This window comes from Staurois parvus, unplaced genomic scaffold (assembly GCF_062004578.1).
Source record: "Staurois parvus isolate SC_StPar_1 unplaced genomic scaffold, SC_StPar_1.0 ptg000988l, whole genome shotgun sequence".
NCBI classification, from domain to species: domain Eukaryota; kingdom Metazoa; phylum Chordata; class Amphibia; order Anura; family Ranidae; genus Staurois; species Staurois parvus.
In genome coordinates this window covers 159,238-187,194 of record NW_028318784.1, presented here as the reverse complement: position 1 = coordinate 187,194, position 27,957 = coordinate 159,238, and the positions used below count along the sequence as shown (strand labels likewise).

Below are 27,957 nucleotides of genomic sequence, written 5' to 3'. Positions count from 1 at the left end.
AAAATGGGATTTGCAAATTTTTTTTACTGGACATGTTTAACCTCCCTGATTATGTCCATATTTCTGTGCTCAAAGCGGTACATTTTTTTGCATGGAAATATGTATTTTTTTTATTGTAGGCCTGTAATTTTTAGGAATAACTCACTGAAATCTGTCCAAACAAGAGTCTAGTAAACATCCCGGGTAGGATAAAACTTGAAACACAAAATCATAAATGATAATTTAATAAATAATCATAAAAAATAATAATATAATAAATTTAATTCAATAATATAATCAAACCAAAAATCAAACCAGGAGCCCTGAAATCATGACGGTGGCTTCTTGCACAATTCCCATGTGAGTACCCCTGGAAGTTGGGACAAGTCCTACAAAGAAGATGGGAAGGCACAAGTGCCGGAGTAATGGAACTGGTGACTGGAACCTGGGGCTTCTGGTATAAGCACAAGTACAGCTGGTAGCACACTGAGGATGATGACTACATGCAGGCAGTGAAGGAAGAAAGAAACACTACTCCAAGTCAGTCAGCTAATCATCTACTACAGGAGCACAATTATTTGCTGACCCAGATCACAGCTGAAGTACTATTGAGAAAAGAAGTTCGGACAGCTGCTCTACTAAACCAGCTTTATTACACAAGTTCCAAAAACTGGATGAAAACATCAAGCAAACAGCAGGGGAATGACGGGAACCCCTCTAACGCGGTTCGTGCTGTACTAGAACTTACTCATGGATGGTTTGGAATTCATGCAGGCAGTAAAGTTGATAGAATCTTGGTCAGAAGTCCAGGATGAGGTCAGTAAATGAAGAAAAACATCAATCATAAACTGAAAAGGGAAATCCAAGAGCAGGTTAGGTGTAAATATAGTCATAAAGCAGGTTTAAACTGCATACTTGGTGTCAGGGAAGAAAAATTTTGCATCTGCGCACATCTGTGGGCCAACGCCGAGTTCCCAATGGCCTTGCCGGTGCGCACATGGTTGCCCGCACCAGAGTGCGCAGACGTGCATATGCTGACGTGTACAGGTGGGCTATTTAAACCCCTGCTGCAAACAGAATGGTGCCTTCTGGTCTACTGTGTCCTGTATCTGTATCTTGACTCCTGTGATCTACCTGATTGACTCTGACTACGACTGATCTCCGCCTGCACCGACCCGGCTCTCCCTTTGACTATCTGCTTGCCTGTTCCTCTGTACCTGATCCGTCCGATTGATCCTGACCCGGCCTGCCTGACTATTCTACCTCTCCTGCCTGTGACTACCTCTGGCTACCAGCTGCCACGGTCATCTGCATCTCAGCTACACCTCTCTGCTGCTGCACTTGCTCACCTTCATCCTGGTCTTCCGGGTCTTCACCTGCCAGCTGTCACCGCAGACCCGTCAGGCACTCGTGCCCCTCCCAGCTCGTTACTTCCTGTCTACCCTATCAGGGGTCCCGAACGGGAGTGGTAAGAGGACGCCCTCTCTCCACATCAGGCTCCACCACCAGGTACGTTATACTTGGCACCAATGCCTGTTGTGGATGCGGATGTGCACTAATGCTTGTACACAAGAGCAAAGCCTAGTTGGGCTTCTATGCTGTATGGAGTGCTACCCCTGCAGGAACCACTTATATGTTTTCCCTGGTTTCCTCTTACTTCGCCCCGCAGCCAGGCACAGTGTATTTCTTCAGCCAAATACACACACTTCCGCTCGTTGTCTTCAATGACCAGTCTAAGGGATGTTTGTTTTTGGATTTTTATAGTAGACCTGGGGATAGGGATGGGGAATTGTAGTAGGCTACTCCAAAACTAGCAAAGAAAAAACTGGGGGAAAAAAAACTCCAAAACTCCTAGAACTATTCACATTGAGGACATTCTGACTTTCTGATCTCTTAGTTGAGCAGTTACAAAGTCTTGGCTGACAGTAGATAGCAGACTTCCTTGTAACATTTAGCAGCAAGTAGTTTTAGGAGTGAGCCAAGTCCGTTCAGCAGTAGTAACAGTAACAAGGTTGAGCTCCTCAGGTACAGGCCCGTTACGGCAGACTGCGACAGTCTAGAAGTGATAGCAACCGAGCAAAGTCCTTTGCAGTAGCCACAATTGGACAAGCTCTTCAGAACACTAGCCAGTGTTCCCTTTCTCAGACCCACACTGACTATCAAGCACCAGAGGGGGTAGCAAGCACACAGAGTCCCCAAGATCTCTCAGAGTCTGTACTCACAAGTCCAAGGACAGAATGGTTGCCTCCTCCCAATCTTCCAAGTGACTCTCTCCAGTCAGCTTACTGTAGAACCTGGGTCACTCTCTCTAACTTCAGGCCCTTCGGTCAACCCACCTGAGGTCACATGGCAGCAAGTGCCAGGCGAGGCAGCCTGCCTCCAGCCTGGCATGGTGCAATACACTCCCAGGAAAGACCCAAAGCCCATGTGCTCCCAGAACATAAATACCACTCCTAGCATGCAACGGGGACACCCTCCCCTGCAACTGTCCAGGGCTGTGTCCATATTTATGCTGTTCATTTGCCTAGCCCCTACCCATGTTCTGGAAGGCTCTCAAAGCTTCCTAAAGGCGGGCAGAACTCAGACAAAGCCCAATTGCACCAGAGCAACATGAGCAGACCTGACTCATCAATCACAGCACTCTGTTAAGCAGAATACCACCCTGGATTTACCTGACAGCCTCTCTGGTAAGCAGAGAAACACGCTATGCTTAACCCAACTATCCACATTCTTGCACCTAACTAGGAGGGTGCTACATGTACATGTGCATGAGTCCAACAACTGGCACAATGTTCCTGACACCAAGACTGAAAGTGATGGAAAATTTAACATTTTGGCCTCATTCACACAGGTGTACTACAGTTTACGCCTGCGTAAGGGCCATGTTTTCCTGCATGGGGATGCACAGGTTTTCTGTGCAGGAGGTCCATTATGTGCCATTTGGGAAACAGCAGCTGCACAGACACAGCCGCTGCTCTCAATTTGACATTTGTGTGGGTATGGGTGCACATCCCTGAAAGCAGACAGTGTACATTTGGGACCCTGCACCCACATTTGCACAGATATCAAATTGGGAGTAGCAGCTGTGTCCATGCAGTTGCTGTTTCCCAGCTGACATGCCTGCACCTGTACATCCCCGTGCAGGTAAACCTGGCCCTCTCATGACCGTTTGCTGTAGTACACCTGTGTGAATGAGGTCTTTGAGTCATCACTAGAACAGAAACAGAGGGGAAATCTTTCGATAGGGACACTTGTTGCCTTCTTTGGAGAGATTATCTCTCACTTCCTGTTGTATCTACAGAACAGGAAATTAGGAGAAATATCCCCAATGAGACACATATGGCAAGAAAAAAAAAATGAACAGAGATTTTAGTTATTTCTGCTCTAACCAAAATAATAAAAAAAAGAAATAGGTAAAATGCACCATTTTTTTTTTTTTTGGTTGGTTGGATCATTAACAAAATAACCATGAGTCTTAATATCAATTTAAAAAGGAACTTGTTGCTACGGGAATACTAAAATAAGCCTCTTGATGTTTGTGCTAATAGGTTAAATAATGTGACGCGTTGTGAGATATGACTTAAACACAGGAACTATAGGCCTGGCTTTTGTCATCTTGTGTATAGCTACACTCAGCCTATGTTTATGTATGGTAAGACTGTACCTAAGATGATGAATTTGCTTCAATTGTCCCAAATGGCCTCTTCATAATTAGTTAATACAGTGAGGTTGGTTCTGTTGTGAAATGTGACAGAGAGACGTATGACTTCCATGTTCATTGTGGGAAGTTCAGGTCCCTTGTCATGGAGCTGATGGAGTGGAAACAATGAGGGTGGGAGGCAAAAATTATATCTTCAGACTTCTGCTTTAGGAGGAAAGACGGATTTGGGTTTATGTAACACTGTCTTTGTAGGAACTGAATTTTCTGTAAAATTCAATGCAAAACAGCAACCATTGGTGTACAGAACGCCCACAGGAATGTCATTTTCTGGTTGTGTGATTGGCTCACTGATTTTTCCAGAAGTCTCTACTATGATACAAGTCAGGTTTTGGGCACCCCCAACAATAGAAGTTTCACTTTTAGTGATATACTCTCTAAGGGTTACATACTTTTAGAGCAATGCAGACCCTGTACCTTTTTCTTATTGGAACACTATTTCATTTATTGGAGTGTGCCCCAGCAGAATATATTAAACCAGTCACTCCCATTCAGAATCAGTCTGCAAAGGATATGGTGCAACAAACTTCTATTTTTTCAGAAAGTAGGAATTTGCTACAAAGTTTAAGATCCCTGCAATGTATATTGATCACCTAGAGGGCATTGTTTTTTTGTTGTTGTTGTTGTTGTTTTTTTGGGGGTTTTTTTAAACAAAAGTAGAGTTACTTTTTAAATGACAACATGGCTTGTCTGGCAATTATATATGGTATATTATTTTTTTTGCTATTGTTTTTCCTTTGAAAATGGAGTTACCCTTTAAATATCCATTTTCTATGAATATCTTCCATGATAAATAATACATCTTCTGATTCTTCTGAAATAACATGGCACTTTGTGAGCACTTCAAATTTCAATCTAAATTTATGTACCCACATCTTCTGACATCAGCTTTGAATTACCAATCCCTTCAGGTCACCAAATAGTGTCAGGTGCTGTAAACCCATGGCAGAGGGAAGTCCACGTTGGACGTGGTTTCATTATTCCACTGCTACATCGTGCTGCTCCGAGGTATTATCTTCTTCACTAGACTCCACCCACCCTGTACAGTATAAGGGCATCTGCAAAAAAAGAGTGTTTCAAGATTACCCGTGATCTGAGTGTGAGGTATGAAAAAGATGCAGCCTGCAGTATCTGTATTAAAGAGGAGAGCACAAAACACAGGTTGCTTACATGCATTCCGAGTTTAATGTGTCAAACAGAAATGGATCACATTATACAGATAAATATTTTCTTTATAGTGGCAGTGCAGGCCACATGGAAAAGCACAGTAATTTTTTTTTTGAAAGTTACCATTACTAACATATAGGATACTAAACAGAGAAAGTGAATGTCAGAATAAACACAAAACTGAACAAAGATAGCATAAACAAAGTGTGACTTACCTGTATCAAAGAGGAGAACAGAAAACACATGTTGTTCACTTGAATTCCAAGTTACTAAACCCACAACAGTAAAATCAGCCTGTATATGCAGTAAAGCATACTTGTTATACTCACTGTGAAACCAATCACTGTGAAACCTAAGGGGTTAATCATCCGCTTTGTGTAAAAAGCCTGTTTGGTCCTGTTTTCTCTGCCCCTCCTCTTGTTCAGATGTCCACATGATAAGACAGACCAAACCCGTAGTCACATGCAAATGCTCAGTTTAGTGTGTATTGCTAGAGAGGATTTTTTTTTCTTGGGAGAGTGCACAGAGAGGGAGGGGGGAAGCACAACCTCCGCTTCCAATCACCAAGCCAATCACAGTGAAAGTGAGAGCGAGTACCTGTCAAAATCGGATACCTGCTCCCCCCCCCACCACCACGCTCCAAGTGGGGGATGAGGCCATAAAGCGGAACTTCCCATTTTCAGTGGAGCTCAACTTTAATCACAGTTTAACGACACATATCATGGTTGCAAGAGATACATTTAAAAGGTTTTAACATGTATGTCCAGAGGGAATAATGAACATTTTGATACAGTAAGAACCATAGGAAAAAAAGTTTCCATATTTCAGGAGCATCAAGAAAGGAATAATAGTTAGTTGGGCATGAAAGAGGTCCCTGGTAGGACTGATTAACCACTTGCCCTCCTGAGGATTTACCCCCTTCCTAACCAGGCCATTTTTTTTGCATTATGGCACTGTGTTACTTTAGCTGACAATTGCGCGGTCATGCAACGCTGCACCCAAATTAAATTTACGTCCTTTTTGTCCCACAAATTGAGATTTCTTTCTTTGATATTTGATCGCCTTTGCATTTTTTATTTTTTGCACTTTTGAGAAAAAAAACAATGTTTTTGACTTTTTCCTATTAAACATGTCCAGTAAAAAAAATTTAAATAATCAAATTTTGTCATAAATTTAGGCCAAAATGTATTCTGCTACATGTCTTTGCAGGAAAAAAAATCCCAATACGTGTAAATTAAATGGTTTATGTGAAAGTTATAGCGTTTACAAATGGCGGTATAGATACTGGATTTTTTTTCTTATTATTATTTTTACTAGTAATGGCAGCGATCAGCGACTTACAGCAGGACTGCGGGACTGCAGCGGGCATTCTGACACTGGGGGGAACTGACTTGGTCTCACTGACATCCCCAAGAGACCAATACAGTGATCAGTTCTAAAAAAAAATGTACTAATGACACTGGGAAGGAAGGGGTTAACATGAGGGGCGATCAAAGGGTTAATTGTGCTGGGAGTGTTTTACATAGGGGCCGTGTCAGTGTGCATCACTGTAAGTACACTGCTTTGATTGGCTGTGCTGTGCACAGCCATCCAGAGCAGTGTGCCTGAGCTGACAGGGAGGAGAACTGTTAGTAAACAAAACAGTCCTCCTTCCCATCGGAGAACGTCGGAAATCACCGGGCGCCGGCGAGTAATCATTGGTCAGGACCCTGTGATTTGCAGACATGGCCACAAAAGGTGGCGTGGATAGGGCATGTGCGCGGCATGCGTGCCCCCTACCCGTGAATGTAAAATCACGTATATATACGTGACTTTGCGCACCCATGCCACCTTGTAGTAGTATTTCTGCTATAGGGTGGACGGGAAGCTGTTAAAGAAAAAAAGATAATCTTGGAGAAGAATTAGGCCCCTTTCACACAGGTGTTTCGTTGACAGATGAAAAACGGACATCAATGCATCTCTATGGACAAACGGATGATCATCCATTTACATTCGCATCCGTAGAAATATTCATTTACTGAAACGGATCAAAGTCCTATTTTTGTTCTGTTAAAAAAAAAACGGAACAGACAAAAAACAGATGTAAATGAATGTAAATGAACAAATGGTCCAGTTTTGCATCCATTTTTGCATTGGTAATAGATGTAAAAAACTGAAACCAATGAGAAACTGATAAAACTGAATAATTTTTTCTTTGAAAAAAATGTGAAAAAAGGTTTTATGCGTGTTTACGATAGTTTGTGCAAGATTAGTTCAGGTGTTTTCAGGCTTTTTGAGTTCTGCCATTTTTGTATTAGCCAATAGAGAAAAATTTAATTTGTGATCAATTGTTCCCATGTTTTACCATGCCAGAAAAACACTTTTGGTCACATGACAAAATGCGCAAAAGCGCATGAAAATGTGTGCTTTGCGTGTTTCTGTGTATATTTATGGTAAGGAAAATGTGCCAAAAATGCATCAATCAGCAAGAATTGAGCTACAAAAGTAGCTTCAAAACATTTTTTAGCTTCAGGCGTTCTGCTTCAAGTGAACCGTCTCCATAGAGTAATATTGATTTTTTTTCTCCCTGTGTTGCAGATTCGAGCTTTGTGTTACAAAATGCTCAGGTTCACACATTCACATTCACATGGGGCCTTAGTTATAGCCCATTGGTATGAAATTAAAATGTTACTAGACCCAGGACCCTGCATTCACTATATCTGGTCTCCCACAGTACACACAACATGGAAATGCAATTACTTTAGTAAATATAAACTGCTAAATACCTTTTCTCATTAGCAGTTAGATCAGTCTTGTGACTTCAGCAGAGCACTGGTTAAAGCTTGTAGGAGGAGCTTTCTTTCTTCTCTAGGAGGATGTGAAAGTCCTGACCCTCTGTCTGGATAGCACTGATTGGCCCTGTGCTGATCATATGCACTCTCCCAAGAACGAAAAAAAAAAAACCTCTATAGCAATACACACCACACTGAGCATGTGCATGTAACTATAGGTTCAGTCTGTATCCGGTGGTCATTTCAACAAGAGGAGGGCACAGAAGAAAGGATCAAACACAATGCAGAGGATTAACCCCTTAGGTTCCACAGTGAGTATAACAAGCATGCTTTACTGCATTTACAGACTGATTTTACTGTTGTGGGCTTAGTGGCACTTTAAGCAATTTAGGAAGTACAATAGTGGTGGTTAAGCCATAGGTCCCAAGCAGCCTGAAATTTGGGTAAACAGTTATTTTTCAAGGCAAATATTTGTTTCCTATGTGCAACTTTGAATAATCTCTTTAATGATATCCGTCATTCCTGGTATAACTGAGGAGTTCCAGCTGCAAGTGATATTAAGTTTGGCTGAGAGGAGGACATGCATTGTAATAGTCCTAGAAGCTAGGGGAACAGAATCTATATTAAGGTGAAGATTAGCTAGTTCTGTAGAAGGGAGGATCAGTGCAGGTGTTGAAGTCAGATATGAGTCTGAAGATTTAGTTTCAGTAAGAATGCAAGAACTTACAATATCACAAAATATAGATAAGGGAGCCTGGGGATCCACAACCCCCCCAACACTGAGCAGAGTTGGTGGGTGAGTATTTAGAAAGTTTGTATGGTGTAAGATATGTATTATTTTCAACATGATTTCCCAGTGGACAGTGCAAAGGGTAGAGTTATGAGATATTCTAATGGCAGTAAGCCATTTCAATTTAGAGAAGGATTGGGAAAGTCCCATTTAAGGTTGAATATATATTTATTTGAATTTCTGAACAATACAGAAAAAGGGAGAGAACATAGGCAATGTAAGCATATTGAGCAAATAACCAATGATGGTCTCGTGGGCCCAGCGAGTGACCAACCAAAGAGTAAAGGGGGACCAGGCCTAAACAAAATGGGAGAAGGAAGGGAAAAATAGAAGAGAGGGGGAGGATGTATAGGGAGGAAAGGGGAATATTAAGAAAAGCAAGGGGACACGGAAGCAATACCGGACTATCAAGTAATGAGTTATATGTAAACTTGTGCACTTCTTCATAAAAATAAGCAAGTTCACCAGGGGCCAGCTAAATAACGCATTGCACTAAGGCCGACAAGAACAGCGGCCAAAGATGGCCTCCAAAGCCCAGGTGCAGAGGAGGAGCCGGGGGAGGAGGTCCTTATCCAGATGAATTTTCAGAGACTCACGGGGAGAGCAATTTTTTTAATTTATCAGAGGCAGAATAATGCATCCATATGTACCACAAAGTGGTAAACTTGTCCCATCTGTCAGTTTCTTGTGCCCGCATCCTATCCATTAGCATAATGTCATTAACTATGTCCATCTATAGGGACAAGGGAGGCAAATAGGTAGAATTTCAAAATCTGGAAAGAAAAAACCCTAAACTTTCTTCCTGCGACTTAACAGAGTGTGGAAGTACTGTATACAGTAGCTAACAGAGCTATTTCAGGTGACGGGGTGAGTGGCTCATCATAGATCTGATTATGAATCTTAAAAATCATATTCCAGAATGGTTGAATGAAGTCACACTCCCACCAGACAGGCAAATATGCCCCCCTAGCACTGTGACAACACCAGCAATTGTTTGAGGTAGTGGGGAATATACAATGAAGGGTAACAGGGCATGTTCCCATTTAAACATAGTGGGAGTTTTAGAGAATTGGTGAGTGCGGCTTAATTTTTGATAAAGGAAATACTTTTAGTTGCAGGGGATAGACGTTCATAAAATCCATAGTTAAAATTTTAGTTAAGCCATATTATTTTATTATATATTATTATAATTCATTGTTTCCCTTCCCCTAGCCTTTGTTTGTTTTTTTTGTTTAATTTTAAAGTGTTTCGTTTTTGTAGTACCAAGTTAAAGTTTGGGGGGGGCGCAGTTTGGCATCCTTGTCTTGGAAGGCGAAGGAGCTTGTCCCGTTACTACCTTGAGGTAGATTCCAGTATATATGACTTGAAACATTCCAAGTAATCTTAGTTTATTTTTGGAGGGACTATACAGGGAGCTGTTTGCTGTTATTTGCAGGATACAAGTCAAGCTTGGAAGCTATTTTAGGTTATGCGTTCCTAAGGAACCCTAACCTTGTCAGCTCATAGGTTGCCCCTTGGGTTACCTTATGTGAGATCCTCCCCTCCCGCCAGCACTAAAAAAAAAAAGTAAATTTTGTGACTTTTTTTTAACAGAATAACCAGCTGCTATGCAACTTGTTCCATTGCAACAATTCATAATCTTTGTTTTGCTTTAGGATTCTATTCTATATCTGGAGCACGTCATTCCAGAAGACGTGATCACCAGCAATGTAAACATTTCAAGTCTCCATACATACTGCACAAACATGGCTGTAAGAAGTAAACGCACTGTTTTCATGATGAATTATGTAAATTTTTTTCTTTCGGTCTTGCTTGACTTTACAAAAAGATATACAGCACCCAACTATCTACATGTTGTGATGTGTTCTAGGAAACTCGGCAAGTCTTTAAAAGTGTGCCTATGAAGTGAACAGCAACAAAGGATTTACCTTAATAAATTAAAGGATTTTGTGTACATTAAATACTTTGAAGCATGTATCATGTGATATGTCTAAAAATAAAGGTCTAGTCAGGCTTGGAATCTTTTATCTAATTATGGAAGATGTCAAAATCCAGAGGAACTGGAAATAAAGAACATTCTACTTCTCTGGTCTTCCTGATATCAATGCTGAACTCCAGACACAAATGAATTCAGCTCTGTAAGAATCTGAATTAAACTTGGTATTATTCCCTTGCACTCCCTTGTGCAGCACTGCTCAGACTGGGATCCAATCAAGTGTGTGGCATGCATATATGCTGTTAGGAAGGGAGAGCAGATTGAGTAGAGGGATGACCTCCTCAGTTTCCTGCTGCAAGCACTGTATGCACTGTAAGTCCAGCTCAGTGAGTTAGATAGGCTCAAAGCAAAAAACAAAGGTGAAGGGCGGCATAGCTAGGGGGACAGGAGAAACAAGGAAGGATAGGGTTAAGTAGCAATAGCAGAGGAAGATGGTCCCATACCATGACTGGCCAATTTGCAGAGAGTAGGTGGGCTGCAGGGGTACACAGGGATCCAAAAGGTGGCAGTTGGAGTGAACATACGTGAAGCAATCTTCCCATCTTCCTGCCTTGCGTTGGATTAGTTATAGTGCTGGATTTAGGGCCCTTGCACTTGGGGTCTTCAGAGAAGTTAAAATTTTCTAGAATAGTTCATAGTAGGCACCCATCTAAGGTATGGCATACTCTGTAGGATCCCAGTTAATGGTGGGTTCACTGGGGAGTTGTAACAAGGAGGTATTTGCGGAGAGGTGGGTTTGTTCCTGTCAATCCCACCAGGGTCTGTGTATCCCCTTTTTTTAATTGTCTCTCTCCCTCTTCTTATTTTTATTTCCCCTTACCATACCATCATTGCTTTTTCTTTATGTGGACGTGTGCCTTGCATATAATTTTCCTGCATGCATCACATGTTAATACCACCATATGACTTATCTTTTGTCCACCCATGACATATTCATATAGTTATATATACATTTAATTTACATTTACTTTATAGCTTTTGGGTGTTCCATTGTATTCTATTTTATCTTGATTATTCATTTTTTTACCCTCCTTTTTTCATGTTTTTATTTGTTTCTCATAAGCATTGGTGTTGATTTACTAAAACTGGAGAGTGCAAAATCTGGTGCAGCTGTGCATGGTAGCCAATCAGCTTTCAACATCAGCTTTTTCAATTACGCTTTGGCAAAAAAATTGGAAGCTGATTGGTTTCTGTGCAAAGCTGCACCATATTTTTCACTCTCCAGTTTTAGCAAATCAACCTCATTGATTATTTTTTTCTTGTTTAGTGTTCTGGTCATACAGCTGGGACTTTTTGATTTATTTTGCCTTTTTCTTTCTTTTACTGCATTTATTTTATTTAAATTTATTTATTTCAATGGATTATGACATTTCATCATGTCATCATGGGCACTTTCCCACTTTTGGCAGGTCATTCTACATTGAACCAATGCTTATAATTTAATGTACAAGCAGTTTGCTTTGTGGTCATGTGGTGGCACTAACTTGCCATTTTGATCATAAACTGTGGTTCAGCTGACTTAGATGACCAAGTCGGAACCATACTGATATGACCGCTGTAATAGCAGACAATAGGGTGCAACTTGGCATATGATTTGCAAGTCGCCTGGCATGCAAATCGCATGCCAAGTCGCACCAGATGTGACCAGGGGCTTAGTATGCAATTGCAAGTCCTGCAGGTTTGTCCTCTGAGCAGCAGGTGGATCCGCGGAGCTCACAACCAATTTGTCCGGATTCTGTTCCTTTATGGTACACCATGCTATATAATCACAAGCGGTCCTTTCTGCAGATTGCTTTTACTATTAAACCCTGAAAAGGGTGAAATGCATCTGAGAAGTTCTCTACAGGTGAAGAACAAGAGCTGAAGCCATCTTTTACACATCTCATTCACATTTATACAACAGGGATTTGGTGTCTATGTGCAGATGGCCATGATTTTGTTGAAGTTAGTTCCCCATGGTGTAGTTATGCGTGCAGTCTATGCTGGGATATGGACAGCTAACTCTATAGAGGGGCAAATGCTAAGACAGAGGATCCACATGGGCATGGGTGGTGGCTGCGGGCCTGAAAGGGGAGCCCTAGAGTATAATGTGACCTCTCACCTGGCCACTGGGGAATGGACAACTGACCCTAAGACACCTGCAGAGCATCAGTGGTGAGAGGTTTTTTAGCCATTTGTGCTAAGCTTGCTTGCTGTTGTTGAATTTGGCTGCCAGCAAGAGAATCTGCCCATTATACTTTTCGGGAGCATTTCCTTGTGGATTACAAATACTCTCACTTTGAGAGTGAGCACTTCAACGAGAGTTTTACAGCACCCCACATCAAGCAGACTAAGGCCCCTTGCACATTGGGTGTTTATCCCTGGTGCATGAGACTCTGGCATTTAGGTGCAACTAGAAGGCTGGAGGGTGCTGCCAGCCTCATTGCCAAAAGGCTATAAAACTCTATGAGAGGCTGACAGCTGCTGTGGCTGAATGGTGTACCGGGGCCCATAAGTATGGACCACGGGACAAATTTCCAGAATGCAAGTAGTCTGCAGGGGCGGACTGACCATTCGAGCACTCAGGCACTGTCCAAGGGCCCGGGTCAGTAGAGGGCCCCATGAAATGTGCCCCTTTACCTTTTTATAGGCTTTTTGGGTGTGCTTTGAGTGTGGGCAAGGACACAGGGGCCCCATGATCCCCTATTGCCCAGGGGTCCCATGAGTTGTCAGTCCGCCCCTGGTAGTCTGCATTCATCTCTGAGTCCATACCACATGAAATGTTTGTACCGCTCAGTGCACCATCCAGCTCGTCCAACTGCAGCAGCTTTCAGCCTCTCATAAAGTTTTGCAGGCTGCCGGCAGCTCTATGCACAAGAACTATTTTATCTATAATAACTTATATTTTCAGAGCTGAAAAGCAAGAAAGATCAAACCCATAAAAAAGTAATGCATTTGATAAACAACCCGTTTGAAAAAATATGGCACCCCTGGTTATCCTACCTGCAGGTACCGGACACTAAAGGTTGTCATCGGATTGGAGGCATGGTGGATTTCCCGGTGTATACTTCCTCTTTTACTCTCCTCTCCCTCTTCCTCTCTCCTCTTCTACTTTCCTTCTCTTTTTTTCCCCTTCTCTGCATTTCCTGTTTTAATTAACTTGGTGCTATATTGTCCGCCTTTTGGACCCTTACTCAGGATTAAAGAACATTGTCTAGACTGCATAATTTGTTGCATTTGAACCGACTATAGTGTTACTATTTGCTCTTCCCGGCCTTTTTTTTTTTCTTTACCCCTCATGTCCCTCATTTTTTATGTTCTTTTCTTATTGTCTCCTATGTATACAGGTACATCGTTCTTATTTAGACAATTCACTTTGATACATACGTTGGTACTCTTGTACTGTTCTATTGTTATTTCAAACTTAATAAAAAGAATGAAACAGAAAAAAGTAACACCTTTACATTTAATTGAACATGTTGCTTTTGATTCTCCACCATTCTAGTTTACATTTTTTTTTACTTTTATACTTTTTTTGTGCAGTGGGAACACATGACATTTGCGGACAGCAACATCTGTTTTGTTTATGTTTTTTTTATTTAGGTTTTGTATCTGAGGTTTTCTTTGGTTAGCACAGGGTTATTTTTTTTTTTTTGCCATACAAGAACTATTTTATTTATAAATAACTTATATTTTCAGAGCTGAAGGGTATGAAAGATAAAGCTATAATAAAGTAACTCCTTTTTGGAAAACTCTTCTGAACGATGGAAACTGACTGTTGGAAAACGTAGGTTAAAGAACTTCAGTTTAGCCGTGTTTGCATACCGCATTTATGCACATTTATGCGCGTTTGTGTTTAGAAGTGTTTTTTAAAAGATAACCTCGGGAGACCTTCCCAAATGCCCAGAATGCACTGAAAAATAGTAAAAAATTAACTATTTCAGACATTTTGAGAGGAATAGAGAAAGCAGAAGCAAAGAGAGCAGTATGTGTTGAGATGACCTGTCTTTTCTGGTTGTATTCACAATGGATTCCATCATGAGCATAATGCGGCACGTTCTACCATTGTTTCCTTCATGCCAAACCTGGAACTAACTGCGCTGGTGTACTAGGTCCATTTGAATACATGGAAAACTCTTTGCATGCATTGCTGATGATAAAAAAAGGCTCTGGACATGGAACAGGTAAAAAACGCTTCTAAATGCAAATGCTTATAAACGCGGTTAACCGCATTAACAAGTGTTTATAAGCATTTGGCATTTGAAACACCGGTAAAATCTACTCCTGAACGCAAGTTTGGTGCGTTCAAAAAAACAACTGTAAACTCAACTGCTTGTAAACTATTGTAAATGATATAGTGTACATTGAAACATAGGAAAACATTAGGGAGCGTTCAGGGGCTGCTGAAAAAAACGATGAACGTTTAGGAGCTGCAGTGTACATGAAACCTAATTCTCCACCATTCTAGCACATAGTCAATCCATCTCCGGCTTCCTGTAAAAAGAGCACACCAAGATTAATACTTTTCATTGACTGTCAGTTAAAAGGTCAGAAGGTCATTTCTGACAACCAGCCCACCAGTTTTGCAATTATGGGACTTATTGCAAGATGTTAATGACAATGTACACAAGAGTGAGAGCCTGGGATTTCTTGTCATGTTTCTAGCACAGGCTTATTTACTGTATGTGTATATGTGTGTGTATATATATATATATATATATATATATATATATATATATATAATTTTTTTTTTTTTTTCCAAAACGTTTATAAGGCCTCATTTTTTATAAACACACCTTAATGCTCCATACATTTTCTAGGTTTCTCATAAAATGTACTAAATGTACTTATTGTCTCCATTTTAACAAAAAAGTCCAGAGTTTTTGCTTCCAGGAGGGTAGGACCAAAATAACAAGTCCATTTTTTGCTATATAGCACTATACTACTTTAATTGGTAATTGCACAGTCATGCAATCCTGTATCCAAATGAAATTTATACCATTATTTCCACACAAATAGAGCTTTTTTTGCTAAAGGGAATCATATAATCAAATAAATAAATAGGAGTGTGTATACACAACCCACAAAAATAAATAAGTGATTAAAAGTGTACAATCATAAGTGATACAGAAGTTATTATTATTATTATTATGATAAAAGATTTATATAGCACCAACAGTTTGTGCAGCACTTTATGATATGCAGGATTACTTATTATAGACACTTTTTAATTTTTTAGCAAATATAAAGAATTAGATTTTTTTGCACAGGATACTTTATGATTGATTGTTATGCACCATTTGGGGTGGTAATTATATAAAGTTAATTACTTCTGTATCACTTATGATTGTACACTTTTAATCACTTATTTATTTTTGTGGGTTGTGTTTATTTATTTGATTATATGATTCCCTATAGCCTTCTATAATGCTATTTTAGCGCTGCTGTCTTTTGGTTTTGTTGTAGTTTTTCAATGGGTATCACAGTTGTCTCAGTGGCTGAGTAGTGCAATTATTTGTTTGATCTAGTGCAGATATTATTTCTTTATATACACGGTAGTTGATCGCCACTGGGTTTTTTTTTTATTTTTGCGATATAAATGAAAAAAGACCAAAAAGTTGGGTAAAAAACAATATTTTCTATATTCTGCTATAAAACATATCCAATTAAAAAATTGTAAAAAATCTAATTTTTATTCATAAATTTAGGCCAAAATGTATTCTGATATATGCCTTTGGTAAAAACAAAAACCCAATAAATGTATATTGATTGATTTGTGTGAAAGTTATAGTGTCTACAAGCTATGGTATAGATACTGCGTTTTTATTTATACTGTGAGACTGTGCTATTGCGGCGGGCAATCTGACATTAACTGACGCTGGGGGGGCAACTGACTGACACTGACATCTCCAGTGACACTAATACAGTGATCAGTGCTAATAGTATACACTCTCACTGTACTAATGACACTGGCTGGGAAGGGGTTAACATTTAGGAGCAATCAAGGGATTAACTTGTTTACTATGTGTGATGTGTGTTGATTGTGCTAAGCAATGTTCTGGTTTTTACTCTCTGCTTTGCAGGGAGAAAAAATCAGCCCATCACTGCTGTTTCCGAGTGTGCGTGTGCCATGATGCACAGATACATTACAGTGCCTGTATTACCCGACCTGCCCACAGTACAATTTTTTTTAAACATTATGTACTAACACAATGAATTTCACCTGATGCTGCTGACGAAGGAATCATAGCATCTATGAATTTTCTGGTTTTACTTTTTCTATTGTAAGTACATCCAGTGTTTGAATAAAGGCAGGAATTATCCTTCTGAAAACACAGTAAGGGCCTGTGTCGGGGGGGGGGGGGGTTTGGGCATCGGTTTGGCATCAGTTTGAGATACTTCATGGCCTTGTATTGGAATGCAAAACCCATTAGAAGTGAGCAAAAGCTATTTGTTTTATGTTCTTTGCTTACTACAGCACAACATAGAGCCACCAACAGTCCTTGGTGACAGAGATTGGCAATAAAGACACATTGATGAGAATTACATTTAAAGCAATGCTAAAGTACATTTTCATTTGCATGGAAACACTTTGAAATTGCAAGTTAAAGATGTATGCATGCATGTTTGAAAATCTGTGTTAACTTTTATTTTCGTCTATATTCTTTGCTGCATAACCCTGTTTCATGTGAGATAACTCTCTCCTCACACCAATTACATCCAACACTGTGCAGCACCTTGGAAAAACAGAGGGTCTCAAGCCTTCCCTAAGTGAGAGTTTAAAGCAATGTCTCTGAGTCTGTGAATCTTTAGTGCCTCTACCCAGAAAGGTCCTTTGGATAAGGGGGCCACCTTCCTGGAAACACCTTGACCCAAGGGTACATCATATTTTAACTTTTTGTAGATGAAGAAGTGCAAGTTTAGACTTTTTTGCAGATTAATTATTTAATCCCATACTTGATAGGCTGTAGGACAGGAGAAGGTGGAATACCACAAAACCTGATGGTTGGGCTCTGACAGCTTCTCAGGATAGAAGTTCTATTGATTGAACTGGATGGGCTTGTGTTTATTTTCAACCAGTCAAACTATGTAACTATGTACAGTAAGTCACTAGGTGGGTCAAAGCATCCACAAGTATCCCATGGAACCTCTTCTATAGCAGTTTAGCCCCACAAAACTGGAGGTTTCAATGTTTCTCTGCTCCAGTGATGACTCTAGCATAGAACAAAGTTAGACCAATATGACCTACATACAGAGGAGCCTAGGCTCCAGCCCTGGGGCCCAAAACCAGCCACATTGCCTGCACATAAGTGTAGCTGCCTTAGGACCCTCCCAGACACGATAAGCTAAAAAAGGACTCCCTTTCCCTTGGAGGGAGGACAGCAAAATAAACTTTCCTCCCATAAGGGAGAAGATTTAAGAACCTTTGAAAAATAGGGTTCAGCTTTTTTGCCAAAACCTGGTCCAACTCACTGGTGAAAAACTCACATGAAATTACACGTGGTGTCATGCACTGGCTACTGACTATCCAACCTTTTCCAGGGATGGCCTGTTTCTTATTCCAAGCCAAGAAGTGGAACGCCACTCATCAGACCTACAAAAGTGCTTGGCTATGTATCCATGTCATATAGACTATGCAGTGCAACACATCTGGTGAGTTTCACCCTTTCTCAGCACTTCATCAGGACATACAGAAGTGAGCACAGACCTCATGTGTTAAAGTAATGCTCCTGATATAGAGTGTGGGATAGTGTATTGTTGGTTAAAAGACAATGTTGTCTACTTTTTAATGTATGTGGAAAGAGGGTGTTGGTTGACAGCTCAGGGAACTGTCATCCACCGCAAGCAGTTGTCATGATTGGATGTGTCTGAAGGTCAGCATGTTATGTTGTTCGGCAAGTCGGTGGGTGTCATTCATGGATCTACATCGCTGGATGACTTGATTGATGATGAAGTTACATTGTGAGGCATTTTTTAGGGTTTTGTTTTATTTTTTATAATGGAATTGTCAAAAGGTAATACAACAAAGAATCTACAGAAAGGTTCAATGCTCAATCTATGGGGTTGATTTACAAAAACTAGAGTGCAAAATCTGGTGCAGCTGTGCATGGTAGCCAATCAGCTTCTAACTTCAGTTTGTTCAATTGAGCTTTGACAAAAAAAAACTTGGAAGCTGATTGGTTTATATGCACAGCTGCACCAGATTTTGCACGCTCCAGCTTTAGTAAATCAACCCCTATGTGTCTATATTGTTACATAAAGCCATTCTTTATTAGTATAAAAAGTATTTCATTTTATTACAGAATCATTAAAATATAAATAAAATGACATTACCAGCACACGTTATATACAGGACATACACCTCCTAGCCGCAGTCTGCTCATTCCAGTTTCTGATTTGTCCTTAATAGTTCTCAGATATGGGATAAATCACATATTCAGAGTGATGAAGTTCTCAATAGTCAACAAGGAAGTAAGAAAAAAGACATTACTCTCTAGATGTTTCTTGGAAAAAAGTCAATTTCTTCAGAAGATATGAAAGTGTTTCTGCAAAATTTAGATTGACAAAAATAGACTTCCAGCTAACGTACTTGCAAATGCCATAAATACCCTATTTTGCAATCTCGTTACTTCCATATACATAATCCAGTGAATGGAATTATTTACAATCTTGAACTAAAACCATATATGCTTTGCTGCATAGAATCCTTGAGGGAAAGTCATGTAAGGTGGACCAGGATTAGGCAGATGTTGGTGCCAAACTGTGCAAGTCCCCACCACGCTTCTTGGATGGGACAGCCTCCCACTTATTGTTGATGAAACCCTCTGCCATATCGAGTCATGCTCATGCTCCTAGCCATAGGCTGTAGGCCTTAATATTTGAGAATAGCAGAATGTCCACACATAAAATGCACTTCCCCACTTTACTGTAACTTCACAAGTTTTACTGTGATATCTGACATCACATTTGGCAGACTAACAGAACTCTGATGCAAAACACCATACACAGTAGTGAGCATTCTGTAGGTGTCAGAAAAGCAAGCACTTATCTAATAAGCCATCTTTCCTCTACACCTCCAATCCTCCTTAGGAGCCCCATAGTGTTGGGACCACTTTCCAAAGTATACTAAGTCCACAGCATTAAAGTAGTTGTAAATCCTAAACATTTTTTACTTTAAGGCATTCCCTGCATTAAGGTAAAAGATGTTTCAGTAGTTGTATCGCCCCCTTTCACCCCTCATATACTTGCCTAAGCCCGATCTTGATCCAGTGCTGTGCCAGTTGGCAGCAGTTCTCTCCTCTTCTCCCCGCCTTCACATGCTTTTCTGAAAGCAGATGGAGCCATTGGATCTCGCTGCTGTCAGTCAAATCCAGTGACAAGGGAGATGGGAACAGGGCTGAACCTCACTGTCTGTATCTATAGAAGCAGACTACACAGCTCAGGATTGATCCCGAAGGTGTGCCACAGTAGGAAATACCATCCTATTGTGGAACACAAAGAAGGGGAGGAGCCAAGAGCACAGGTGGGGGACACAAGAAGAGAAGGTTTGAAGCTGCTTTGTTCAAAACCATTGCCCAGAGTAGGTAAGTATAACATGTTTGTTATTTTAAAATTTAAAAAAAAAAGATTTTACAAATGCTTTTCACAGGACCCACAGTGGAGTCAGGGGGGTCAAGGGGCCCCCTTTAACCATTTGCCGCCCACCCTATGGCCGAATGGCGGCTGGCAAATGTCATCAGCGTTCCGGGTGGACGCCATATGGTGTCCTCCCGCACATGCGCAGATTGCGCTCCTGTGGAGCTGCGCAGCGGCGCAATCTGTCACCGGCCGTGTACCTCAGACACGGCCGATGACAGATCTGAGTATCGGCCCCCGTTGCCGGTACCATGTGACCTGCTGTGACCAATTACAGCAGGTCACATGACAGTTGTATACAATGGATGGCTTCATTCATGCCATCCATTGTATACTTGTGTCTAGCTGTCATGTGATTAACTGTGGCCAAATAACAGCTAAGCACAAAAAAAAAAAAAAAAAAGTAATTCTTTGCTATAAGCAAATTGTGTAGAAAAAAAAAATACTGATCACTTCCCCAAAGTAGTACAATGTTATTATGGTAACATTGTACTACTTTGGTCATAGTGAAATATGACAAATCTTAATAAAAAGAAAAAAAATTTAATAAAAAATAATAAAAAAATAAAAAAATATATATAATTTTTTTTTTTTCATACTGTCACCAGTCAGTGTCCCTGATCACCACCATGCCAGTTATATGACGACGCTGTACTGCACTGGTGACAATATGTAAAAAAAAAATAGTGAAACTAATTTTTTTAATTTTTTCATTTTTCAAAAAATTATGACAAAAAAATACAACTTAAAAAAACTCGCCATGCCTCTTATGAAGTACGTCGGACTGTCTACTTTGCAAAAAGGGGTCATTTGGCGGATATCTGTACTGTTCTGACATTCTTGGACCTCAAGAAATTAGATTGGCTGTCAGTACTTTAGGATTGATCAATATTCAGATCTATACCATAGTTTGTGAACTCTATAACTTTCCTACAAACTAAAAAATACATCCTAATTTGGGTTATTTTCACCAAAGACATGTAGCAGAATACATCTTGGCCTAAATTTATGAAGAACAATTATTTATTTGCAAACTTTTATAACAGAAACAAAGAAAAACGTGTGTTTTTTTAAAAAAAATTTGGCCTTTTTTTGTTAATTTAGCAAAAAATAAAAACCCCAGCGGTGATTAAATACCACCAAAAGAAAGCTCTAGTTGTGTGAAGAAAATGATAAAATGTTTGTTTGGGTACAATGTTGTATGACCGCGCAATTGTCATTCAAAGTGTGAGAGCGCTGAAACCTGAAAACTGGCCTGGGCAGGAAGGTGTAAAATTGCCCGGTATTGAATTGGTTAATAGACCAGTTTTTGTTTCTTTGTCCCTTCCTATAGCTTTGCCCAGCTGGGCACACTCCCAGATGCCACAGTCCCAGGCTTCCACCATTAGTCACATCAGAAGACTCTGTCCTGTCCTCAAAGGCCTGATACAGGATCTGCAGAAGAAGGTCAGGGAAGACAAAGTGACTACAGCCGTTGCTTTTGTGTTCTTTACCACGTTGTCTGGGATTTCAGCCCTGCAAAGGACCCATTGGATGAGGTCAGTGTGTTGGATTACATGTTAGCAACTCTGGGGTGTTTGGCTCCCATGCCCCATCTGACTAGGGCTCCTCTCACCACTAGCAATTATTTGAGCACTAATCCCATCCATTACATCACTGGGCTTTCTCTAAAAGGGGAGCTAACATCTAATTCAGTTTACCGTACTATAATGGGAACTGAGCCAATAAGTGGCAGGCAAACTAACTGCACCTGCCAAAACTCCCTTCCCCTTCCTATAACAAAGCATGTCCCTGTGCCATGGGTATACCCCCCTTCTGCAAGGTCACAAAACATCTGAGAGTTTTCAACTTTATCCTTCAAACTCTTCCCATCCTACTCTTTTTTTTTCCAGCTCTTCCTTTCCAGTTCATCTCTATACAACTATTTCCTACTACTCTGTTCCTACTCCCCCTTCCTTCTTTTCCTACTCTTCTCCTCTCACTTTTCCCTTCCTATTCTCGTCCTACTGTTCCCCTCCAACTTTTTTTCTACTCTTCCTAACCTACTCCAATGTCAGGGCAGGGCTGTGGAACGGTCAGGTAGGCCTAGTGGCAGGGTAACGCACTGGCTGACGACAACCACCACCAACAGACTGAAGTCCCTCAGGGCGCGGAGTCTAAGTCCCAGGCTGCCCTTCACCAGGGCCCCTGATGGTGGGGATGAACTTGACGCAGCCAGGAACCAGGTCGCGGCCCCCGAGACACCCCGGCGGCGGTAATGGCCGCCGCCAACGGCGTGTAGCTGGTAAGAATGACAATAGCGTAGTCAGGCAGGCCGGGTCAACAACAACGGGGCAAAACGGTACAGCACAGTAGACAGAGAATCACAGGTCACGGGCCAGGTTCAGCAACGGAGGGTCAGATCGAAGGAAAACACAGAGAATGGTCTTAGTCACAAGCCGAGTCAGATACCAGAAGAGTCACGAGAGTGTACACAGAGCTGTAGCAAGACAAAGACACAAGACACAAGTGCAAAGAGCATGTGCAGATCACAGGCTTATATGTACTCAGCCACACCCCTCTGGGGGATGGACCTCAGAGACCTGAAGGCATAAAAGATTCCCACCATGCTCAGCAGAAATCCAAGATGGATGCCAGCACATGGAGTAACATAACCTCTGGGAAATGGTAGGACCTTGACATCCTCCCTTTCATCTCTTTCCCTCCAAATCTTCCCTTCCAACTATTCCCTTCCTGCTTTTCTCTTTCTACTATTTCCTTTACTGCTCTTCTCTTCCTACTCCTTCCTTGCTATTTTTCTTTCTATTCATCACTTCCTCCTCCCCTTCTCTAACATTTATTATCCTGCTCCTCTGTTACTCTTCTCTTCCCACTCTTCTCTTTCTGCTTACTTTTCTACACTTCCTACTCATCCATTCCAACTCTTCCCTTCCTACTTCTCATGCTACTCTTCCTTTTCTACTCTTCCTTTCCTTCTTTCCTCTTCCTACTCTTTTCTTCTTACTCTTCTCTTCCTACTCTTCCCCTCCAACCTCTCTCCTCCTACTCCTCCCTTTCATCTATTTCCTTCTAATTCTTCCCTTCCCACTCTTCCTTTGCTACTCTTCTCTTTCTACTCATCCCTTTCTACTTTTCTCTTCCTACTACTCTCCTCCAACTTTTCCCTTTCCACTCTTCTCTTTCTATTGTCTTCCCTTTCTATCCATCTCTTCCTTTCCTACTCTTCCTCCTGCTCTTCCTTGGCAACTCCTCTCTTCCCTGCCTTCTCTTCCCTTCCTTCTTTCCCCTTCCTTCTCTTCCTTCTTTTCCTTTCCTTCTCTTCCCTTCCTTCTTTTCCCTTCCTTCTCTTCCCTTCCTTCTTTTCTCTTCCTTCTCTTCCCTTCCTTCTTTTCCCTTCCTTCTTTTCCCTTCCTTCTCTTCCCTTCTGTCTGTTCTCTTCCTTCTCTTCTTTTCCTACTCTTCCCTTCTCTTCCCATCCAACTCTTCCCTTCCTTCTCTTCCCTTCCTTCTCTTTTTTTCCTTCTCTTCTCATCCTTCTAGTCCCTTCCTTTTCTTTTCTTCTCTTCTTTTCATACTCTTCCCTTCTCTTCCTTTTCTTCTCTTCTTTTCCTACTTTTTCCTTCATTCTTTTCTCTTCCTACTCTTTCCTTCCTTCTCTTCCCTTCCTTCTCTTCCAACTCTTCCCTTCCCTTCCCTCTCTTCTTTTCCTTCTCTTCCCGTCCTTTTCTTCTTTTCCTTCTCTTCCTACTATTTCCTTCTCTTCTTTTCCTTCTCCTCTTCCTACTGTTTTCTTCTTTCTCCTCTCTTCCTGCTCTTCCTTTCCAACTTTTTTTCCTCCTGCTCCTCCCATTCGTTTCTTCCCTTCCCACTCTTCGCTTTAGTATTCTTCTCTACTACTCTTCTCTCCCTGTCCCCCTCCCCCAGCGTTTCCCTTCCCACTCTTCTCTTCTTTCTCTGCCCTTCCTAATCTTCCCTTCCTATCCCCCTTTCCTGGTCTTCCTCCTGCTCTTCTCTTCTTCTCATACAAATCCGTTACATTCCTCTGAGCGGGTGTTGCAGAGCTCCTGTAGAGGGCGCCCCGCCTTCACCTCCTCCCATTCATAGAGCTCAGAGCTCGGAGAAGCGGCGGTAGCAGCGCTGGGTGTGCGGAGTGGAGCGGTGCCCTGGACGTCAACTCTCCTCTCCTCTCTGTATGAAGATGTCGGTTCGGGGGATCCTCCTCCTCGGATACTTTGTGGCAGTTTGCTGTAAGTTTGTGTCTCCCTGGGCTGTGTGCGGTGCGGCCACTCTGTGCTCCGAGTTGGGGGTCGGGGCTGTTGCTTTGTGCTCTGCCCATTGTCCGGAGTGCGGGATGGGGGCTGGGATGGAGGGGACCCCCGTACACTGCGGGGATCGGGGGGCTGTGTGTGTGCAGAGGATGGAACTACCATCACCATCCTCCATCTGACCTGCAATGTGTTCTGACTGTATACATTGTTATTATGTAAATATGATACATGCCAGACTGAGCACTGGTCACAGACTACATGATGAAGGATCACTTCACCCCCACAATGAAGGACTGTTCTGGATGTTGGGTAGGTGAATCTCACATTACTTCTCTTTACCTCTCAGAGATTTAGGATCACATAGATGCAAGTGATGATTCTAAAAAGTAATAATAATAATAATAATAAAAAAAAAAAAGAATAAATAAAGAAATAATCAAAAAAGCCAAGATGACCCAGAGGAATGACAAGGTAGTAATAGCAAATAATAATAGATAATAGTAATAGTAACAACAATAATATATAAGTTACTGTATACATTAATGGAATAGTAATTGTGTGTGTATATATATAAAATACAGATACACACACACAACAAATTAACTTTTATATATATGTACATATATAAAATGTTATATATGTGTGTGTGTGTGTATCTGTCTATCTATCTATCTACACACATAATAATATTAATAATAATATAACACTATGTTGGAGATTTACTAAAACTGGAGTACTCAGAATCGAGTGCAGCTGTGCATGGTAGCCAATCAGCATCTAACTTCAACTTGTTCAATTAAGACTTGGCAATTAAAAACTGGAAGCTGATTGGTTTGCACCAGATTTTGCACTCTCCAGTTTTAGTAAATTATTATTATTATACAGGATTTATATAGCGCCAACAGTTTTCTCAGCGCTTTATATAACCCTTTAACCTATAACGCTTTAAATAACCCCTTATATGTACACAATTATAATAGTATGTATATGTATGAATGTGAGTTAGGGACCTTAGATTGTACACCCCTTCAGAGTTCGGGACTGATGTGAATGTACAATATATATGTAAAGCGCTGCGTAAATTGACAGTGCTATATAAGTACCTGAAATAAAAATAATATATATAAAATAATATAATCATAATATATGCAATTCTTTTTCCAAGATCTCAGTTTGTACCTCCACTGTTTAGTTTATTGATTGGGTACATAGACATTCATTCTATTTGTGACCAAAAAGTATAAAGTTAATAATATAAACACATATATCTGGGTTTATCCTTATTCACAAAATCACATTCTTAAAGTCCTGAGGAAGGCTCACCAAACTTGGTCCATCTTCCTTCCTGATCCCTAATGGTGATCAAAGTAATTAAAGTATATCTGAATTCAGAAGCAGAAATGTAATATATTGCAGCCAGGGGCGAACTGACCATTTGGAAACTCGGGCACTGCCCGAGGGCCCGGGGTCAGTAGGGGGCCCCATGAGATGCCCCTGGTACCTTTTTCATAGGCTTTTTTGAGTTTGGGCAAGGACACAGGGGCCCCATGAGTTGTCAGTCCGCCCCTGATTGCTGCCTACCAGTTCTTGGATGTGACGGCTGTATTCATTATCTTTTTGGCTATGCTCATTTATCTGCTGTATCTGTGGGGACAGCCATGGTTATTTATACAGGCTGGTTCTTAAACATGAATGTCTTTGTTCATCTTCATCTTCATTACGTGCTGGGTAGAAGGGAAGTGACATGGACACCCATTTCTGCCAGGAGCAACAGGTATTTTCTGTACTAGAAAATGTCCTTAGCAGGGGCAGACTGACCATTTGGAAACTCGGGCACTACCCGAGGGCCCGGGGTAAGTAGGGGGCCCCATGAGATGCCCCTGGTACGTTTTTCATATGCTTTTTTGAGTTTGGGCAAGGACACAGGGGCCCCATGATCCCCTATTGCCCGGGAGCCCCATGAGTTGTCAGTCCACCCCTGGTCCTTAGCCTGAAAAATTAAAACTAATACAACTGCCGCATCTAAGTACTGGAATGCTGTAATATAAAGATTATTTTAATGTTGACATCTGCCCAGATTTTGAAGCTGAAAAGAATCTAACCACCCCCCCCAAAAAAAAAAGTGTATATTGCAGCTTACTATTCATTAGATGTGGTAGTTGCATTAGTTTCCATTTGCAGGCTTTTTATTCTCTGTTTTCATCTGATCGTCCTGCCAATAAAGGGTGACTATGTTCGCTCACCTTACTTTATTTATGGAGGAACAGTGTTGTCACCCTAAGACAGGAAGTGTGTAGGGACTACAGAACACCCCCGTTCCCCATCTGCATAACATAGAGGGAAGTGTTCTGCTGTTCATAGAGGACAATTAAGAAGGCTGATAACTCTTTGAAATTTGAGTCAAGTGCACAGGTTGTATTAAGGACACTGGATTTTTTTGACAGAATCAGCAGCTTCTTAGCCTTAAAGCCTTATGCCGGGTACACATAGGGAGTTTTCTTTCATTCAACCCAGCGGGCTGAGCGGAAAAAAGTTAAACGATTTTAGTGCTGCGATCATCCCCCACTGAGCTATTGTGTTCTGACACAGGGACTGATACCCCCTTCCCCCCCATCAGGACACACTGATCAGAAGTACACATGTCATCATCAGATGTACTAATCGGATGTACACATGTCGTCTGTTTTTTGTTGAGCCGGCTGACAACAGCTGATATTTTCGGCCCGTGTGTACCAGCCTTAACTTTTGGAAATGTGAAAAGTCCTCCTTGCAGTGCAGAACTTCAAGTGTTATCTGCTTATTTAGGTCTAAGGGGCAAGGAAAGAAGAAGATTTGCTTACCCTTTCCTCTGCACCCCACTGCAAGGAAGAATTTTCTGAGTTTCGGGAGATGGGCTTTAAAAAAGAAAACAAATGCAGCCACTGGTAAGTTTCAATGCACTACAGTTTTTCTCTTGGTATTAGATATAGGCCAAGAACCATTTTAGGAGGAATAGGAGATTCAAATATTTGTTTCCAGTTGCAGATGGTGTCCTTTTTTTGCCACTCCACCAAATATACTTGTTTATATTATATTTAGTTATAAGTGTAATCTGTTGGGCTGTGTCATTCTCTGATTTATAGCATCTCTTGAGGAAATCAGGACTGAGATCTTCTCATTCCATAAATCCTGCCATTATTTCTGCCTACCTTGGGTCTAGCATGCACCTTGGGCCTTCCACCCACCGAGGTTCTTTATTCCTTTTTTCTACAGTTCATCTGTTATCTCCATAACAAAAAACTAAATAAAAAATCCAAAAGGAACAGTGGGAACTTCACATAGACCTTCGCATAGGCCTGTGAACTCAAATGCCAAGATCTTACCACTAGAGACCTCAAGAGATATAAGAAACTGCTAGGTGTTTTAACTGTCCAGCATCCACCAAAACGTGAAATATCAGTTCGGGGCATTTTGACCCTTTTAAATTACTATATTGCAAATTAAAGTTTTATATATTGGCTAGTTATATGATGATCATAGCATCCTTTGGTGCCTGTTAGCAAGTGTAACTAGGCTGTATATTCCTTGGTTGTTCCTTTCACTTAATTGAGGTGGCCAAATCCATCTTAGTAATTGGCATTGTTGGGAAAATCATTGCCATTGAGCTCCCTGGT

At 41.1% G+C, this 27,957-nt stretch overlaps 1 protein-coding gene across 2 annotated transcripts in view; it reads left to right on the top strand.

Moving 5' to 3' along the window:
- The first annotated feature begins 23,993 nt into the window (after nucleotides 1-23,993).
- Nucleotides 23,994-27,957, top strand: part of JAM2 (junctional adhesion molecule 2) — a 138,430-nt gene continuing 134,466 nt past the window's right edge. For both annotated transcript variants that reach the window (XM_089657366.1, XM_089657365.1), the window contains exon 1: nucleotides 23,994-24,283. In XM_089657366.1, the coding sequence (XP_089513492.1) occupies nucleotides 24,229-24,283 (55 nt within the window). In that variant the 5' untranslated portion in view covers nucleotides 23,994-24,228. The remainder of the gene's footprint in view (nucleotides 24,284-27,957) is intronic.